Source organism: Schistocerca piceifrons, chromosome 1, assembly GCF_021461385.2.
Source record: "Schistocerca piceifrons isolate TAMUIC-IGC-003096 chromosome 1, iqSchPice1.1, whole genome shotgun sequence".
Classification (NCBI taxonomy): Eukaryota; Metazoa; Arthropoda; class Insecta; order Orthoptera; family Acrididae; genus Schistocerca; species Schistocerca piceifrons.
In genome coordinates this window covers 1,134,376,937-1,134,397,181 of record NC_060138.1, presented here as the reverse complement: position 1 = coordinate 1,134,397,181, position 20,245 = coordinate 1,134,376,937, and the positions used below count along the sequence as shown (strand labels likewise).

The following is a 20,245-nucleotide window of genomic DNA, read 5'->3' as shown; positions in this document are numbered from 1 at the left end:
TCAACCCAGCATAACAAAGATCCCCCTTTCTTCTAGTGTTGTAGCTATGCACTTTGCTATTATATTTGAATTGAGGTGGGTTATTAATAATAAATTTCATAAGTGAATATACGTATTGTGGAGGTACTGTGAATATCCCTACTTCCTTACACAAATGTCTGCAAGATGATCTTCAGTGTACTATCATTTTGATTATTACTATTATTATTATTCTGTGCTATTATTCAGGTTATACACTTTTGTGCAATGAATACTTTTTCTCTTAATGATGAATTACCCCAAAATATGATGCCATATGAAATCAGTGAACGAAAATACCCGAAGTAGGTTAATTTACTGATATGTGTATCAGGAAAATTTGCAATCACCCTAATAGCGTAAGTAGCTGAACAACATTTCAGCATGTCATCAATGTGTTTCTTCCAATTCATTTTCTGATCAATGCACACACCCAGATATTTGTAATATTCTGCCTTAACAACAGACTTCTGTTCAAAGTCTATATTTATGAATGGTGTTATGCTATTTATTATTCAGAACTGTATATACTATGTTTTCTCAAAATTTATTGAGAGTCTATTTGCAGAGAACCACTTAATAATTATTTGAAAAACATTATATACAATTCCCTCAGCTAATTCTTGTTTGTTGGGAGTGATTACTATAGACCCGCTAGGTTAGCCGAGAGTGCTAATGCGCTGCTTCCTTGACTCGGGTAGGCATGCCAGCCCCAGATCGAATCCACTTGGTGGATTAACGATGAGGGTTGGTGTGCCGGCCAGCTTGGATGTGGTTTTTAGGCGGTTTTCCATAACCCACTAGGTGAATACCAGGCTGGTCCCCACATCCCGCCTCTTTTACATGACTCGCAGATATTTGAAACACATTCAACCTATTCCACGATTTCCACTAGACAGCTGGGGTATACTCATTCGGTTCTGGGGGGGGGGGTTATGGGTAGTGGCAGGAAGGGCATCCGTCCAGCCCTTAAAATTAAACATGCCAAATCTGTACTTAACCCTGCTGACCCTGCGACGATGCGGGACAAAGGCAGTAGCAAATGCAAGGGTGTGATTACTATACTTGTAACATCATCAAGAAGAACTAGCTTTGATCTTCATGAATACAGGGTGGCAAATAATTAATATATATTAAGAACAATAAGGGACACAAGACTGAATGCTACGTGACACCATCCTTGACGCCTCCCCAGTTAGAGGACTCTTTTGATTTTTGGAGACTATCTGTTCTATTAATTTCATCCTTCTGCATTCTTCCACTTAAATATGAATTTTACCACAATACTTAAGCTTATCTAGAAGAATTTCATGATTCACACATCAGAAGCCTTTGAAAGATCACAGATATGCCAATGAGTGATGTTTGGTTATTCAGAGTATTTAATATTTGATCATTGAAAGATTACATACCACTTTCTGTTAAAAAGCCGTTCTGAAAACCAAAAGGATGCTTTGTTAGTATTTCATTTTTACAAATACATGAAGCTACTCTTGAATACATTAATTTTTCAAGAGTTTTGGTTAAAGCTGTCAGGTGAGAATGGGTGGCAGTTGCTAGTATCAGACCTATCCCCTTTTTGTACAATGGTTTAACAATAGCATATTTCAGTCTATCCAGAAAAATGCCCAGTTTCAGTAGAATAGAGTAGACTTTATCCAGTTGTTAGATGTTCCTCTAATCCCCATGTTGTCAAGCTTGGGCAATAGTTTTGTGTGATCTATATCAAAAGCCTTAGTAAGATCTAAGACATATTCCAATGACATTTTCACCATTATCTAGTCTCTGAAGTACTTCACTTAATAGTTCAAAAATTGCTGTAGCAGTTGATTGGCCTTTCCTGAGCTACTACATACTTGGCTGAGAATCTTACTTCTCTGTCGAGCAGCTGTGTACACACGTAATCTTCCCCTTTGAATAGTGGATGTTCAAACAAACCAACAGCATAGCCAAGTATCCTCATGTGTCACCTTTGTATTTTTAACATTTCATGGGTCATTTAGAGCTATTCTTCATAACCAGAATCCTTAACTCCTTTCCTGGAGATGATTCACTGATGACATATTTATGATATGGGCTCAGAGCCAAGACATATCATCCTCATTTCAGAATTTTGTTCTCCATTTCATTTTATTGTGTCCTCCTGTGCATAATAAGTCACCTCTATGAACACTAATCTCTACTTCTCTCTGTAAAAACCTCTGAACATAAATAGTGTGCTTCCAGGTGTTCTACTGAGATTTTGTTCCATTTTATGCACAAATTTGATGACCAACCCAGGTCTCTTCTTCAGATGTTGCAAGCTTTTCTGTTGTGTGTATTCCCTGTCTTGACTCCAACCAAAACATGAGATAATGTTGGGAGCAAAACATGAGAAATCACACCTCTCAACATATTAAAATTAATGGTACCTTCACTTTGATAGCTGATGCTCTATTCATAGTTAGATTTACTGCATAAATTGTTGATTAATGATGTTGTTGGAGCATTTGCAAATGTTTCACGACAATCAGATACAGTTTTTAATTAAGTAAATGACTGGCTGTAAAATGATAATGACACCTGCTATAGTATTATTTCCAACTACAAAATTATAGCCATTTGTTCATCTGCAGACAATGGTGAAGAAATTGTGACACTTACAGAGCTCAGAACACACTTGACAAAATCATGGTGTATTTGGAATGCCAGGTGGGAACTGTTTCAGTCAAACTAATGCTGACATACTGACTCATTTATTTTTTTTGAATACTTGGACAAAATTTATGAGAAAATGATGTATAATTGGTTTGTTAGTGTGAAAATAAACACGTGTGTTTTTATGATCTTTAACCCATGCCATTCTAATTTATTTGTGAATATCCAGATTATCTATATTTCTCATAGTCTGGATGACCCACAGTCCCACCATGTCCAGATGAATGAGGTCACACTGAGCTCTGAAAAGAAAAATTTGCACATTAAAAGCCTACCTACACCTCCCAAAAACCTACAAAATATCTTTTCCTGTACTTATGTCATACTTTCTGCCAAACATGGTCTATGTAGAAATCATAGGGGGAGGATGATGCTGTGCAGAGAAATATTACAGGTGATTATGCACAGTACTCCAAGAGCAAAAGTAAAAGATATAATTACAGTGCAGTGTCAGTGAAGCCTATAGCTGAAACAGAGGAGAAATTACCTTCAATAGCCATGGATTCAACAGAATCAACTACACAAATAGATCTTCTAGCAACTAGGTCTCTGTCAGCAACAGAGCCTCCACCATCACAAGCAACAGTATTGTGGCCACACACAGATGAATCAACAACATTGCAGTTGTGTTATGTTCTGCTTATAACTATACACTGGAAATTGTCTATGGCTAGAACAATGAATAACTAAATTCTTGTCCAAAAATTATGAAATCTTCAAGACCACTTACAATAATAATAAATAAACATAATACAAAAAGTATGTTATTATAACACCATTCTGACTAAATTGCAGTGGGACGATATGGAAAAATGCAACATACATGGCATGCTTAATGAACCTGTTACTGCCCATATGAACACAGGTCTTGTCTACAGTGTTTTTGTATGCTGTGTGCAATTGGCACATGTCCAACATTTCTCCCCCGAGCATGGAACTGCTGGTGGAGGCATCTCAGTAATCTTGAAATCGCCATTACAGGTGGCATAGCGATCGAGTCACATGCTCAATCACACGTGCATTGCCTCTACATAAGAATAAAGCAGAAGCAATCAGTGAGATATTTATGTTTTGAGGAGACACATACGTAAATACGGGTGACAAAGCAGCAAGTAAAGTGGCAATAATTTTTGGTCTTGCCCATGGCAATACAGTGTGTGAAGCTGCGATATTTGTTGAAGCTTAGTGGCAGACTGTTCAATGCATCTACAAGCAGTGGTGTAACGTGGCTATGGAAACATGTCACAACTGTGGTTGGAAAAAGATGTTTACAGAGACCAGACACACATTTCATGGCTTGCGAATCAAAATTGCTTCCAAACCAGACAAAAATTGATGCAGGCAGTTAATGAAGAGCCATTCCAACCTGGTATCGAGGGAAGATTGTGATGGGAACTGCTTGCAGTGAACGTTCGGAGGCAGTCACCTCGCAAAAGGTCATTGCTCACATATGCACGTAAAAACAGCAGCAATAGTTCATCAGGCTAGGAGAATGTGAGACCGTTTTCTGAACACTCCTCTCCACCCTATTGCATCTCAACTGGCCAGCAAAATCACCTGACTTCAACCCCGTATTATATCTGCGGGACATTTTGGAATAGCAAGTAACATGCTGGCATCAGCATCAATGCAATTTGATTGAATTGTGAAACCAAAACTTCAACAAGTAGCTTAACCTGGACGTGACACACCTGCACAACTTTGTGAACTCACTTCTAACCAGATTCACGCGGTTACCCAATCCAGGACTGGAATTGCACGGTATTAAACATTTCTCTTGGGGGGATGGGGGGTGACTAATTTTTTGTCCAGTGTGCTTACTTGTGGAGTTCCTTCCATGCAGGAAACTTCATCTGGGAACTAAATATACAGGTGCTATTGGCCACATGTCCAACATTTCTCCCCCTGCATGGAACTGCTGGTGGGGGCATCTCAACAATCTTGAAAACGCACGTGTCTCTCAAATGACTGCAAACAAGACTAATAACAAGTACATATTGTTCAGAGAACACTTAAAAAATAGCCAGAACAAATAAGGCTTCTGAAATACTATTGTGTTACCATGTAGTTACAATTAAACTGATGAAATGGTTCCACTACATTCTGATGCTTACACAATCATTTTCACATGGTGGTAGAAAGTGGAACTAATTTTCTTCAGCACATTCCACAAGCACACCAGTTAATGAACATACCTGCAATATTTCAGCATCAAACAGTCCACATTGCAGCAGTCAGAATACACTTTAATTATAATCAACCAATATAAACTGTACTGTAAAATTTTAAGAAAATATTGTAAAAATCAGATATATCTAGTAGTATAGTTGTGCTTGTTTACTCTTTGTGTTATCAACGAGTTGTTTCTGACCTTTATTATAATTTTTATTTACAATTTGAATAAAATCTGATGTGTGGATGATCTTGTTAAGTTTGAGATGACTCTTCTTTCACATGGCATAACATCATAAATTAACAATGACAATTGTAAGTATCTGCTGCACTGATTTCATGGTTGATGAAATGCTTGGAAGTGTTGGCAGCACTAAGCTAGTGTCCATGTTTATGTAAGCTAAAATGAATTTGATAGTCCATGTTTATGTAAGCTACAATGAATTTGATAATTTAGTGGTAAAAAAATGATAGAAAGTTCCTAATTCTTAAACATATACACTGACTATACGGCCTAAGACAGTTTGGTTCAGCTATTTTTTGCCATGAGTAACTGCTAACGGGATATAAAAATCAGCAAACATTTGTCAGATTTCATTCACGTGTGTCCCACAGCATAATATTCCTGTCCTCAATTTTTCGAAGCGTTCATAGCACAAAAACAAAGTAATAAGAATTAAATGCAATGGCATTTTACAATCGTATGCAGAATGGCAACTTATCCAAAAAGGAGGGTATAAGATGAACATCAACAAAAGCAAAACGGGGATAATGGAATTTAGTCTAATTAAATCAGGTGATGCTGCGGAAATTAGATTAGGAAATGAGACGCTTGAAGGAGTAAATTTTGCTATTTGCGGAGCAAAATAGCTGATGATGGTCGAAGTAGTAGTTATTGTGGTCTTCAGTCCTGAGGAAGGTCAAAGTAGAGAGGATATAAAATGTAGACTGGCAATGGCAAGGAAAGCGTTTCTGAAGAGAAACTTGTTAACATCGAGTATAGAGTTAAGTGTCAGGAAGTCTTTTCTGAAAATATTTGTATGGAGTGTAGTGATGTCTGGAAGTGAAATGTGGACGATAAATAGTTTGGACAAGAGAATCAAAAGCTTTCAAAATGTGGTGCTACAGAAGAATGCTGAAGATCAGATGGGTAGATCACATAACTAATGAGATATTGAACAGAACTGGAGAGAAGAGAAATTTGTGGCACAACTTGACTAGAAGGGATCAGTTGGTAGGCCATATTCTGAGGCATCAAGGGATCACCAATTTAGTATTTGAGGGCAGCGTGGAGGCTAAAAATCATAGACCAAGAGATGAATACACTAAACAGAAACTTCCTGGCAGATTAAAACTGTGTGCCGGGCCGAGACTTGAACTCAGGACCTTTGCGTTTCGCGGGCAAGTGCTCTAACAGCTACCCAAGCGCGACTCACGCCCCGTCCTCACAGCTTTACTTCTGCCAGTACCTCGTCTCCTACCTTCCAAACTTTACAGAAGCTCTCATTCTGGAAACATCCCCCAGGCTGTGGCAAAGCCATGTCCCCGCAATGTCCTTTCTTTTGGGAGTGCTAGTTCTTCAAGTTTCGCAGGAGAGCTTCTGTAAAGTTTGGAAGGTAGGAGACGAGGTACTGGCAAAGTAAAGCTACCAGGACGGGGCGTGAGTCGTGCTTGGGTAGCTCAGTTGGTAGAGCACTTGCCTGCGAAAGGCAAAAGTTCCGAGTTAGAGTCTCGGTCCGGCACACAGTTTTAATCCGCCAGGAAGTTTCATATCAGCGCACACTCCGCTGCAGATTGAAAATCTCATTCTGGAAACACTTAACAGATTCAGAAGGATGTAGGTACTGTGAGATGATGATGCTTGCACAGGATAGAGTAGCATGGAGAGCTGCATCAAACCAATCTCTGGACTAAAGACGACAACAACAACAACAACAACCCAAAAACTTCCACTAGACTTTAAATGTTTTCCCAGTTAAAATTCCAAATTTCTATGAATCAATAAAGGCAGCATTTGTAAGCTAATTTTACTTTACATTTGATACCCACAAACTATTTGGTTGCCACATAACTGTTTAGTGATTTTGAATGCTCAGAAGAATGTAATATCAAGAGCTTTGACTGCAAGGATCCATTACGGTTAAAACCTGACCTCTTCACACTACAGTCATTGTTGGTGTGAAGTAAAACACTCCACTGAAATTAGTAAAAAAAAAATCAACAGATGGCTTAATATTCATTGCTGATCATGCAAGTGTTCAAATGTGAAATAGTATTATTTTTTAAAATTAAAAATTCACCATCACTTTTGTGTCAAAGAAACAGATAGGGCCCAAGAACCCACAGAAAATTAACGATCTCCTCCCCCCGAGTTCTGCGAAAACAAAGTCACAATTGGGAAACAAACATTGCAAAATTCTGTACCCTTGTGCTTTCCATACAAACCCAACAATCTATTATTTCTGAAGCAGAACCTCAGCATTTCAAATGAAAATCTCTCTTTCTGCAAATCAAAACTTTCACAAGTGCTTGAGACTTTCATGCCCCGAGAATTACAAATTTTTCGGGAAAAGTCAAATCTGCTGATATGTTTAAGCAATTTGGAATATCCATCACAGGTTCACCATACATTTATTCCGTGGACAATATTTATTGGCAACAACCCACAGCAGTCTGCGAGCAATGAATACAAATAAAATACTACAAATGTCAGAAGTATTTCCAAACGTAGATTAAAATTGTTTCTCCTGAACTTCTATAGGATATAAGTAAATAGTCAAAAACCCAAATCTAAATGGCCAATATGAATTTATAGTAGCTTGTCTCTCAACAGACAATGAACTAATGCTTATTGGCCCCATCAGACAGGTCTGCAGTAATACACCTACTTGTCCAGTCATTGGCAGATACGGTCTTGCAGGTATACAAATGACTGTCAGATACATGGTTGCAATAGGCACATTGTTTTGCAGAGTATTGTCAACTGAGCTTGATGTGATGACTGGTTTGTGGCACACTCAACTGTGTGGTCATCAGCATCCATACAAAGTCCCAATTGTTACACAGTTCACTCTAGCCACTGTCACAAATGATAAAGAAATGAAAACACGAACACACAGTCCCCAGGAAGAGACAATCCCCGACTCGGCCAGAAATCTAACCTGGGGCCCGTGATCCATAGGCAGCAACGATAGAACTTGACGTGACAACAGCAAAACAAAAGGACGGTGGGATAAGAAATAGTGTGCCCTTTTGAAAGAATCATGCCACCCTTTGCTTAGCTGATTTAGCCAAAATCCGGAGAGCCCTCTGAGGGATGTAAACTGCCATAATCCACAAATATTTGTCCAGCATCTTACCACTGCTTCATCTCACTCGGTCCAAGGCAACCCCACAACTTATAGCTGCGAGTTCAAGCAACTACCAAACACTTACGTGGATATAACCAAATTCATTCAAGAGGAGCTGGGAGGGAACACTGGTTCTAATCCCAGATTTTCCTCATAGTTCTGTGGTGTCCAATATTAAGAGGCAATATTGAGTTCAAGGTAATGCTAAATGTGTAATCTATGATATATCTTTTGATTAAATAATTTCACAATTCAAAAAACTGCTCTCTCTCACGCACACTCTTCATAACAAAACTGCAATACTTAATAAAGCTATGGTGGCAGCAACTTAAAACACCATTTTGTGACCCATTGCAAGCACAATTAATATGAAGGACATCGATCTGTCCTGGCAATCAAAATACATAGCACATACTCTAACCTTTCACTGGTTATGCGAAACCGACATGCTGTAATTTACACACCTCAAGAGAAAAAAATTCACTGGCTTGCAGCACTTATTTTAGACTGCCTGGCCATCACAAATTGTTTCGTTACTGAAGAGTGTCGTCTTCATATTAAGCGTTACTTACAGTCTGCTTTGATTTCTGTAAATGTGTGTAGCCCAAATGACAACAGGTAAATATCCCATCTAGTTCTTGTTTCATCATTAGGGTTAAGGTTCTAACATCAACTCAATTTAAATCAAAGTGTTTTTAGATATTGAAATTTGAGAATTTTAAAGAGCCAAGCGACTTGTACAATACCTCTTATACGACTTACAATTAATTTGTTGCAACTATAATTGGGTTCACATCCTGTAGCGTATCAAATCAATTTAATACTTAAACCTATAACACCAATTTGATAAAAATTTACCAAACATGTAAGTCCATATTTGTTGGTGACTGTTTTTCAACTTCAATGTTTAAGAGCCAATTTTGTACAAGAATTCTTTGTAACCGTGGCTAGTAGTTTGGTCATTTATTTTTCTCAAAAAGCCACAATTTACAACAGAACCGAAAGAAAATTAAGAAAATGCATCATTTCTTGGCAGCTGCAGTTGCTGCATCATCTTCACGCTGGTACGATTGTAGCAGCTCCTGCTTCTTTTTGCTGATTCTCTCCTCACGACGCTTACGTGCCTCTTTCACCTTTTGCCTTCTGGCCTCAGCTTGATCCCTGTAAGAATAACGCATAATTATATATACTGTACAGAAAACACAGCCAATAATTACTAAAGGATCTGATCTATGAAACCAAGGTCGATGCAATCTGACTTTGTTCCAATTAGCACTACCTAATGTTACTGAAGCATGATATACCAGCTCCTGAACCTTTAGTAGTATCACCAACAATGTCAAACTACACTGGAGGCCCCATGTTATTCTAGGGGGCACAGGGACACAATCTTTCACTGAACTTCATTGTCATTTAAGACTTGTACTCACTTCAACATCTTTGTCCTAGCCTTCTCCGCCTTCTTCTTGTGGATGAACTCCATCAGCACACGCTTGTTCTTGAAAACATTACCTATGAAACCATTTTAGTCCAAAGTTAGTCTTGTAAAATGTAAATTAGTTACAGCAATTCAGATTTACCTGTCTGTACCATGTACAAAATGAGACATTTCAAGAACTGTGGTAAATTACACACACACACACACACACACACACACACACACACACACACACACACACACACACACACACACACTATCCATTACCCGTGTGTGCTTTTTATCACTTACAAAATATCCACAATTACAAAGTATCAAAACTTACTGTAGTCTTAATTAAAAGGAATATATGAACTACAGAGAGACTGGGTGGGTGGGAGCGCACACCAAAAGAACCAAGAACAGAGCGACCCGAAAGTTCATTAACGTTTGAAAATTCAATAGTTCATGGAATGTCTGTAGATAGGTAAAAATTGACACACATGCTTGAAATGCGATGGGGTTTAACTCAAGCAACAAGTGCACAAAAGATTGACCAACAGGTGCTTCATATGATACCAAAGCAATAATTAAAAAACACAACAATTACTGATAATATAAACAAGCGTAAGTCTTTCCGCTCCCGGGATAGGAATGACTCCTTACCCACATCCTTTCATCTTTCCCTCTCCTTCCCTCTTTCCTGATGAAGCAACCATTGGTTGCGAAAGCTAGAATTTTGTGTGTATGTATGTGTGTGTTTCTATCGACCTGCCAGCGCTTTCATATGGTAAGTCACATCATCTTTGTTTTATAATATAAACAGATACATAAGAAAATCTACTCACTGAGCAGCGGCAGGGGAAAGTGCGCACGCACGCACGCACGCACGCACGCACACACGCACGCACACAAAAGAATAACTTCTACAAGCTTCCAGAGCCAGTGGCCCCTCCTGACAGAAGAGTTGAAGGGGTAGGAAGAAGGCTAGGAGGGGTTTAGGGAAAGGGTACAGTTCAGAAAAGTAACCCACATCCCCGGGTAGGGGGAGACTTACTGGACAGGATGAGAAGGAGAGACATTGTTGGGGACTGCACCAGATGAGATTTGAAAACCTGAAAGCTTAAAGGTGGTCTTCCGCCTTCTGCCAGAAGGAGCCACTGGCTCCAGAAGCTTGCAAAAGTGAAATCTTTTTTTATGTGTGCTCCCCTGCCACCACGCAGTGAGTATGAGTTTCATTCAAATGAAACATGGTCAGTGAGTCTACCTTTGCCTTACATGTAAGGTGGCACAACATAACTGCAGGTATGGTGGTGTCATCTATTGGTAGACAGACTGACATGTGCGCACCATTCAATGTTGCATAACACCAGTGTGGTTTCATGCCGAAGAGAAGGTGGTCACACAAATTATCATCCACCACCGAACATGCGGGTGAGCAAGCAGGAACAACAAGGAGCAATTCAATTTTTGGCAGTGGAGTGAGTTGGAGGCCGTGAAACGTAAACAAATGAAGGCCGTGTACAGTGAGGATAGTCAGAGTCGTTCAAGTGTTGTGGAATGGCAACGATACCTTGACAGGCGTGACTCACTGGAAGACAATGCTCGTCCTGGACAGGCCCATCATCATGACGTCACACTGGAAATGGTTGTGGAAACGAATGCTTTAGTCTTGGACAACCACAGAACCACCATGGACGAGATCCATCAATTAATGTGTATCAGTGTGGGCACCGACCGCACCATAATGCATCAACACTTGAACTTTCAAAAAATGCGTGCGCAGTGGGTTCCCACCAACTGACCGTGAAACAGCACAGTACCTGAATGGCGCTGTCAGTCTTCTGTAAAATTACCATGAGGACGAATACGGCTTTCTGTTGCGTACTATCACAGGTGCCGATTCGCAACAAACAACGAAGTGTGCGACTGGGTCCAGTCCTGGGTCAGACGGCAGCCTACTAGCTTCTTGAAGGATAGAATCAACCGGCTAGTGTAGCAATAGGACAAATGTGCCAACAGTTTTGGCAACTATTTTTGAGTATGTGTACTGCATGTAACTACATTTTTGAGTTAGTAAAATTGTTACCATTACTTTACTAAGTGACCGGGTTTCATTTGAATGACCCTTATACATTTTTTATCTATCCATTTATATCATCAATAATTAGAAAACAAGTGATTTTTAGCAAAGATTATGTACTTTATAACATGCTCAATATGTCTGCTGTAAAGTGAATGTTGTGACATCACTGTACAGTATATCACTATGTATGTTCGGAAACTGCTATCAGATGATGTCTGAACATCCCTGATGACACCAGGAGCAGGAAACTTTACGCTACAGGTGACACCGCAACCAATAATCACAAGGACTGAGGTCTAGGGACCTGGGAGGCCAAGCATTATAGAAGTATTGGCTCAGCAAGCGATCATCAATGTGCAGAAGAGATTTCCACATATGTAGTAATATTGGGTGGATGGCCGCCTGACATAGAAGTCATACCATACAGCAGGTGCTTTATCAGTCAGGCAAGGAATGTTGTGATTCTGTAACATATCTGCATGCCTCGCACCAGTGAATTTGAAAAGCAGCACCCTGCATTTCCTCGAAGAAAAAAGGTTCAATCAAGATTGATGCAAATGCACACCACACCGCAATTCATCATGGAATGGAGTTTCCAGAGCAGTTCCAAAATTTTCATTAGTAAATGATTCTCATGCAGTGTCACTAATATGTTGCCGTTCATGACCACATGTTTGCTGGTGTCTGCACTCAACTATTGGTTTCAATAAAAGGCTACATTATCTCTGGCGTGTGTGTCAAGTTTTACTTCTCTATACACATTCCAAAATCAGTATTTTTTTCAAATGTTAATGGCCATCTGACTCACCCTGTACATTCCCGACTAATGGTGAATGGACCCACCACCTTCACAAAAAAATTGCGCGCGCACCCACCCAGAGGTTCTTGACACATTCTGTAATAATTGATACCAATCAGAAGTACACATCACTGTAGCAGAAGGTAATAACTGCACTGGCAATGCCTGAAATAATCCGCGAAACATTTTTGGTGCACAAAAAACTGTTTAATGTGAAAACTACACCAAAATATTTTTTTGAAGAACAGAGTTAGCTATATGAGTGCATACTGCCTTCATCTTAGCAATATCTATAGACTTCTTTGCCTTAACAGTGATGCTCTAAAAATATTTTTAATGATACTTTTTCTAAACAACTGAACAGACATTTGAAATCAATATGGTTCAAAAACATGATGCTTCAGCAGCACCTTATCCCTACTACCCACTACTGGGCGTTCCCACTTTCATGGTGGGTGGTAAGGGTTTTTAAAAACTTCATGAAGTATTCATGCAATTCTGACAAAATATTTGGTATGTAAGAATAATTACTATTATACGTTTTAACTTGTTATTTCTCCACTTTACAAATTTTTCAAAGTCACTTCCTTACTTTATAACCACTACTGTGGAACCAGTAGGTGGTTAGCAAATTTTACTATTGACAGATATTTAAGTCTGTGGTAGGTAAAAGGTTTACCTTCCCTGAGCTAGAGATGCATTTGCACCAAAATCCACACTTTCATCCATCTGGATGTATTTATTTCAGCCACTTAATGAGCATATAAGTGTTTTATATCTTTTATGGTAAATATTTAGGATAAATTGAGCTAGTGTTTCGACAAATGTGAGGGCATATCTGCTCAAAAACTGCCACTGACATGTTTCGTACAAATGATGCAAGTCCAATAATTTGCAAGTAAGTTACTCACATAGCACATTTAGCATTTATTTCAACGATCAACAAGATTGTGCAATATACTGAAACATCACACACATATGAGGATCTTTACTTTATAATTATTTTTTAGTAATTTTTTATCACTGATTACTTATCAAGTTGTTTCTCACCTTTTGCCTTCATGTACAGCTGGTGGTAAAGGTGCCTATCAATTTTCTTTGCTTCCCTGTACTTTTTCAAGAGTCGCCTTAGAACTCTCATCCGCTGGATCCACAAGGTCTGCAAAATAAAATAACTTAACACTGGATCCTTAACGAAGTAGATCAATCCATATAATAGGTTTTCCCTTGTTACACACCTATGAAAGATTCAGCACCTGAATTATCCTGTCTTTTTACCTTCCCTTACAAAGTAAAGCTTTTTTAAAAAAATTACAGTATGTTTTTACATTCTGTGTGTCATAATTAGTGACACACTAGCTGAACATTCCACTATTGTACTATGAAACAAACATCATACAGTTATGAGTTAAACTGTCAAATCTATGACAAGCCATCAGTACTTTTTTAAAATGACACCAAGTAGTATAAATGAAATGTTTTGTGTAAACAACTATAGATTTCAGGCTTTTAAATGCTGAAACAGACTGCTACAAAATGAACATTATTACATACTACAGGCAGAGCCCTGAAAGCAGCACTGGAATTATAGCATCTTTTATCCAATTTCAGTTATAAAGTATGTTTTTATTGAATTTTTAGGTGCCAGCAGACAAAGTACAAAGCTGAGTTGGTGAGCACCTTCACAGACTGCACTGTAGAGCACAACCTTTTACTCAATGTGAACACCGCAAGAAATCAAATACTAATTAAAATGCACGGGACTAGTTTCCTGGACAGAAATTAGTACAATCTGAATGGTACAGAGCATCTGCTCAATTGTCTGACCGGATTCCCCATAAACTATTGCCTTTTAGAATAGGCTTGAACATATAACTGATCTCTCCAATCACCAGTCATTCTCCAAGTATGTTATGTGCAGCCTGCCTTCATATAGTTATGTACCTTATAAATCAAAGTGAAACATACATGCAATAGGTCAAGGGGTATCATGAGCTCTAAACTACACAGAAGCTGTCTTCTGTTACCTTAAATATACTAACACTCCAATAGGTAGGGTGGGGTGGGGGAGGGGGGGGAGGGGGAGGAGGGAGACGTCAACTGGATGTTTGACAAAACAAAACACGATTGAAAGGAACAACCTGAGCCAAGCATTCCCGTGAAGCAACTAAAAATACATAGAAACTTTCATTTGGCCAGCCAAAAATATGTTAAGATACTGAGCCATTGAGCAAAAGCAGCAACTGAGCTACATTAATTCTCTGCATCAATTTCATTGTAAAACTTCAAAACAAGTATTAATGAAAGAGGTCAAGTACAACAGGTGAAAGAATGACCTGGAAAAAAAGAAACTGACTGCATTCTACAAAACTCTTCATTAATATAAAAGAAACTACCTGCTATGTACAACAGAAATTGCAAAATAAACCTGAGCAGGTAATGGACAAGTCAACTTACAGCATGATAAAATTTACAAAATCAAAATTATTTTTGCAACAAAAAATACATTCAACAGAGTTATGCACCACAAACCTTCTGTGGCATACGAGCATTAGCTGTTCCTTTCCTTTTTCCAAATCCACAGTGACGTCCTTTCCTCCTGGCTTCTGTATTCTTGCGAACACGTGCACGTGAGTGAACAGCAACAGGCTTCTTTATGATTAAACCATCTTTAATCAACTTCCTTATATTTTGCCCTACAAACAAAGTACAAATTAAAGGTGCTACAGAGTTAAAAAAAAAAAAAAACTTTACACTATAACACAACTGCAACAATATTTACACAAACTGTAAAAACATTTTACTATTTTACATTTGTCAACAATTTTGTCACAGTTCCCAAAATTCCAATGCAAAACCTATAACTTACTGGAATTGGTATTTGCAATTTCGTTGATTTCATTAGGATCCAACCACACCTTTTTTTTACCACATCGCATCACAGAGGCAGCAAGCCTCTTCTGGAGTTTTAGGGAACTGAAAAAATAAAATTCAGAAATGTACATAATCGCCAAAGCTGTCTTAAATAATCAAATCTAACATGGTGACAAAAGTTGAGAACGTTATACCACAGGAAAACTTCGATACGAATACCACTTTCATTAATAACTTAACAGACTATCAGTCTTGCATAAAAAACTGAATGTAAGAAACTTTAGACTGTCAGCAAACAAAATGAAGGTTACCACTGCCAGTTGCGAACTCTAAGTACACGACCAGATACGCTTTCGTGTATATTTACCATACAAGTCTTACTTATATTCCACGATATACGGTTGCCTGAAGTAACTACTCTAGTAACACCATCATATTGTCTGCAACCGCATCAGTTGGAAGATGTATGCACGAAATCATTTTCTGCTTACATATTTGACTACATCCAGCCTGACAAAGTCTTAACAAAATTTCTAAAGCAAATTACTACAACTCTTTTTTACTACTGATGCAAGTCTGGGTAAACAAATGGGCATTGTTATTAAAACATAACCTTGCTTCTGCTGCTGAATTACTTTACGTGGCGCAATACCCATCTTGTCAGACGAATCAACAGTTTCTGCAAACTTTGATATAAATCATTTTATGCACCATGCCGCCTTTAATTAATTTATAGGCTGCAATGACGCCGCTTCATGGAAATTGTTTAAGGAGATGTAATAGATCAGTGGATAAGAACCGTCCATGTGGCAAAAGACATCTTTGAAAAATAACTTATGAATGTGTTAAACTCTAACAGTTCGAAAAACATTTATAGACACACAGGTATGTGCAAAACGTATATAACAAATTAGCAGCCAAAGCAAATATGTCGTTTCTATTCTTCGAAAACTTATCCAACATCAATTACCTCATGGTCACCGAGTTCCTACCACCATCAAACAGAGATCAAAACCTGCACAATATGGCGTAGACCAGAGACATGCCACAAAGGTTCCGGACAACAGTGCAGCCAAACTACACATAACAGAAATACCTCACAAACGAGTGACTGTGGTAAATTGGTAATATCAAGACTTTTAGCACAAAATTTACCGTATTCTATAAAATAATATAATTAACTTAGACTGTAGTTGATCAGATATAAGATACTGAAATTGAAGTAAGGTAATTACTAGGTACCACAGAATACAGAATACATCAGCGTGTGGCACGTGGCAGACAGCTAATTTGAAATTCCATATAGCTGCTTTAACACGTAGCCCTCTTGTGTGACTGTAATAGTTTTTTGAGATGAAATCTCAGTTTTCTTCAAGCAATCTACATGTAAATTTATATTTTCATGTACGACTTCCATAGTTTTTTCTTTAAAATTCAAAAAATTACAATTCGTATTAGAAACTTGAGGCATTTTCGCCATTCACTACGCAATTTGCAACACTATTCGCTGAGAAGGGAAAAAGACCCTCAGCACCTCACTGAGGCAAAAAAAATTCTTAAGTCCATTTTCTGACTAGCCTGATGTTTCTTTTAATTATTAAATGTACTGTACTATGTGTGTGCCATAGTCTATTACTGCAATGGCCTAATGAAAATAAAATTATTATTACTATTGTTATTACTACTATTATTATTCATTAGGTAGATAAAAATCAGATTCAACTAACTGGTTTAAAAATAAACAAAATAGGTTAGTCTCAAATTATCTATAATGATCTGTGTACATGATTGACAACTCAAAGTCATTTCATCATTGTACCTCTCAGAAATAACTTGACCTGATTTATTCACAACATCCACTACAGGTTATTGAAATGATTCTTCTAAGATATTTTCATCATGTTCATACTGTATACCAGCAAGGAAAGTTCCAAACTTTTCTTAGGAAGTTTAACTACAAACAATATAAACTACAAAATAGTTAAAATATCACTATGTCATTTGTAAAATAATAAGTGATACATAATCAGTGATAGTAATTCAATTTCCCTTCTTATTCAGTCATGATAAGCCTCCAGCAATACATAAATTTACCGAGTGAAGTAGTGTAGTGGTAAGTAACTGGACTCGTATTCAGAAGGACTGTGGTTAAAAACATTGCCTGCCCACTCCAATTTAAGTTTTCTATACTTTCTGTAAGTTGTTTAAGGTAAATGTTTGGGTGGGTTCTTAGAAAAAGGAAATGGCTGGTGTGTGCGAGTGTTTGACACAATGATCTCGTGAGATCACTGGTTTGACTCGTGTGTCGTGCCACAAGCGTTTGATTTCGCGCCGTCAATTCAGTTCCCGCGCCGACCGCCAGGAGCGCTGTGTTGAGCCATAGCTGATATGCTCAGATCACTGGATGTGCTTGTTTGTTCTATGTGTGTTGCAATGTATGCAGTGATCTCTGTCTTTGTTCTACCCGGGTATTGAACTTCAGTTGTCTTATCGTGCCAGCCACGGATGCTCATGTTTCGTTTCTTGACAAACTACATTGTGGCTGCTAGGAAATGTCACTAGAACTCTCCTACATCAATCAGTTACATCACATGTTGACATAAAGTTCTGCAATTTTTTGTCGCGTACAAGCCGATGGAAATTTGTTTGCCAAACTCCAACATGGCGGACGATGCAAAGAATATGAATCTACAGACATGCTGCAGTTCTATACTCAGAAAACTTATCCAACATCAATTACCTCATGGTCACCGAGTTCCTACCACCATCAAACAGAGATCAAAACCTGCACAATATGGCGTAGACCAGAGACATGCCACAAAGGTTCCGGACAACAGTGCAGCCAAACTACACATAACAGAAATACCTCACAAACGAGTGACTGTGGTAAATTGGTAATATCAAGACTTTTAGCACAAAATTTACCGTATTCTATAAAATAATATAATTAACTTAGACTGTAGTTGATCAGATGTAAGATACTGAAATTGAAGTAAGCTAATTACTAGGTACCACAGAATACAGAATACATCAGCGTGTGGCACGTGGCAGACAGCTAATTTGAAATTCCATATAGCTGCTTTAACACGTAGCCCTCTTGTGTGACTGTAATAGTTTTTTGAGATGAAATCTCAGTTTTCTTCAAGCAATCTACATGTAAATTTATATTTTCATGTACGACTTCCATAGTTTTTTCTTTAAAATTCAAAAAATTACAATTCGTATTAGAAACTTGAGGCATTTTCGCCATTCACTACGCAATTTGCAACACTATTCGCTGAGAAGGGAAAAAGACCCTCAGCACCTCACTGAGGCAAAAAAAATTCTTAAGTCCATTTTCTGACTAGCCTGATGTTTCTTTTAATTATTAAATGTACTGTACTATGTGTGTGCCATAGTCTATTACTGCAATGGCCTAATGAAAATAAAATTATTATTACTATTGTTATTACTACTATTATTATTCATTAGGTAGATAAAAATCAGATTCAACTAACTGGTTTAAAAATAAACAAAATAGGTTAGTCTCAAATTATCTATAATGATCTGTGTACATGATTGACAACTCAAAGCCATTTCATCATTGTACCTCTCAGAAATAACTTGACCTGATTTATTCACAACATCCACTACAGGTTATTGAAATGATTCTTCTAAGATATTTTCATCATGTTCATACTGTATACCAGCAAGGAAAGTTCCAAACTTTTCTTAGGAAGTTTAACTACAAACAATATAAACTACAAAATAGTTAAAATATCACTATGTCATTTGTAAAATAATAAGTGATACATAATCAGTGATAGTAATTCAATTTCCCTTCTTATTCAGTCATGATAAGCCTCCAGCAATACATAAATTTACCGAGTGAAGTAGTGTAGTGGTAAGTAACTGGACTCGTATTCAGAAGGACTGTGGTTAAAAACATTGCCTGCCCACTCCAATTTAAGTTTTCTATACTTTCTGTAAGTTGTTTAAGGTAAATGTTTGGGTGGGTTCTTAGAAAAAGGAAATGGCTGGTGTGTGCGAGTGTTTGACACAATGATCTCGTGAGATCACTGGTTTGACTCGTGTGTCGTGCCACAAGCGTTTGATTTCGCGCCGTCAATTCAGTTCCCGCGCCGACCGCCAGGAGCGCTGTGTTGAGCCATAGCTGATATGCTCAGATCACTGGATGTGCTTGTTTGTTCTATGTGTGTTGCAATGTATGCAGTGATCTCTGTCTTTGTTCTACCCGGGTATTGAACTTCAGTTGTCTTATCGTGCCAGCCACGGATGCTCATGTTTCGTTTCTTGACAAACTACATTGTGGCTGCTAGGAAATGTCACTAGAACTCTCCTACATCAATCAGTTACATCACATGTTGACATAAAGTTCTGCAATTTTTTGTCTCTTTGGCTCATTATGCTTTCACTACATTTAATGACGTACTGTAGTAGCTTGTCGACTCTGAGAATAAAGTTCCTATCAGTCTCTGTAACCTACATCAACTGTGTGCATTATTTATTCTAATCTGACCAGGGAGGCTAACTGTTTGGATGGGCCAAACTCAGCACCATGGCAAAAGTGATGTCCCCGATATGATTATTGCCTACATTACGTAAGATTTTATTAAACATAGTAAGAGATGACAGAAAACCACCTGCCTATCAACCCTGCCATGTTCACGCTCGCTGTATGATTACCGCCTTTCTCTCCTCACAACCCTGCACTCTGTTCACCCAGGTCGAAGCAAATTTCTTCTATTTTGGAGTAGCTACCGACGCCACAAAGCTCAAGCTGGCTGTGAGCGAACTTGCCCATCAGTACGTGACTGCAGTGCAAGGTCTGG

The 20,245-nt window shown here is 38.2% G+C and overlaps 1 protein-coding gene across 2 annotated transcripts; it reads right to left on the bottom strand.

Annotated features, from left to right (window-relative positions):
- Window positions 1-9,185: 9,185 nt before the first annotated feature.
- On the bottom strand, window positions 9,186-18,203 carry LOC124780532 (60S ribosomal protein L19). Of its 2 annotated transcripts, none has more exons than XM_047253787.1 (6): window positions 18,154-18,203; window positions 15,409-15,515; window positions 15,072-15,235; window positions 13,590-13,698; window positions 9,668-9,749; window positions 9,186-9,398 (listed from the first exon to the last, which is right to left on the bottom strand). In XM_047253787.1, exons 1-6 carry the CDS (start codon window positions 18,156-18,158, stop codon window positions 9,260-9,262), a joined length of 606 nt encoding a protein of 201 aa, XP_047109743.1. In that variant the 5' UTR covers window positions 18,159-18,203; the 3' UTR covers window positions 9,186-9,259. The 2 variants fall into 2 exon arrangements, with proteins under 2 accessions (XP_047109743.1, XP_047109742.1); XM_047253786.1 differs by lacking the exon at window positions 18,154-18,203 and adding an exon at window positions 16,384-16,471.
- Window positions 18,204-20,245: the final 2,042 nt, after the last annotated feature.

Coding starts and splice junctions, on each gene's coding strand:
- LOC124780532 (XM_047253787.1), bottom strand. Junction 15,236..15,408: donor AATTGCAAATACCAATTCCA/GTAAGTTATAGG, acceptor CTTTGTTTGTAG/GGCAAAATATAAGGAAGTTG. Junction 9,750..13,589: donor GCTGTACATGAAGGCAAAAG/GTGAGAAACAAC, acceptor ATGGTTTCATAG/GTAATGTTTTCAAGAACAAG.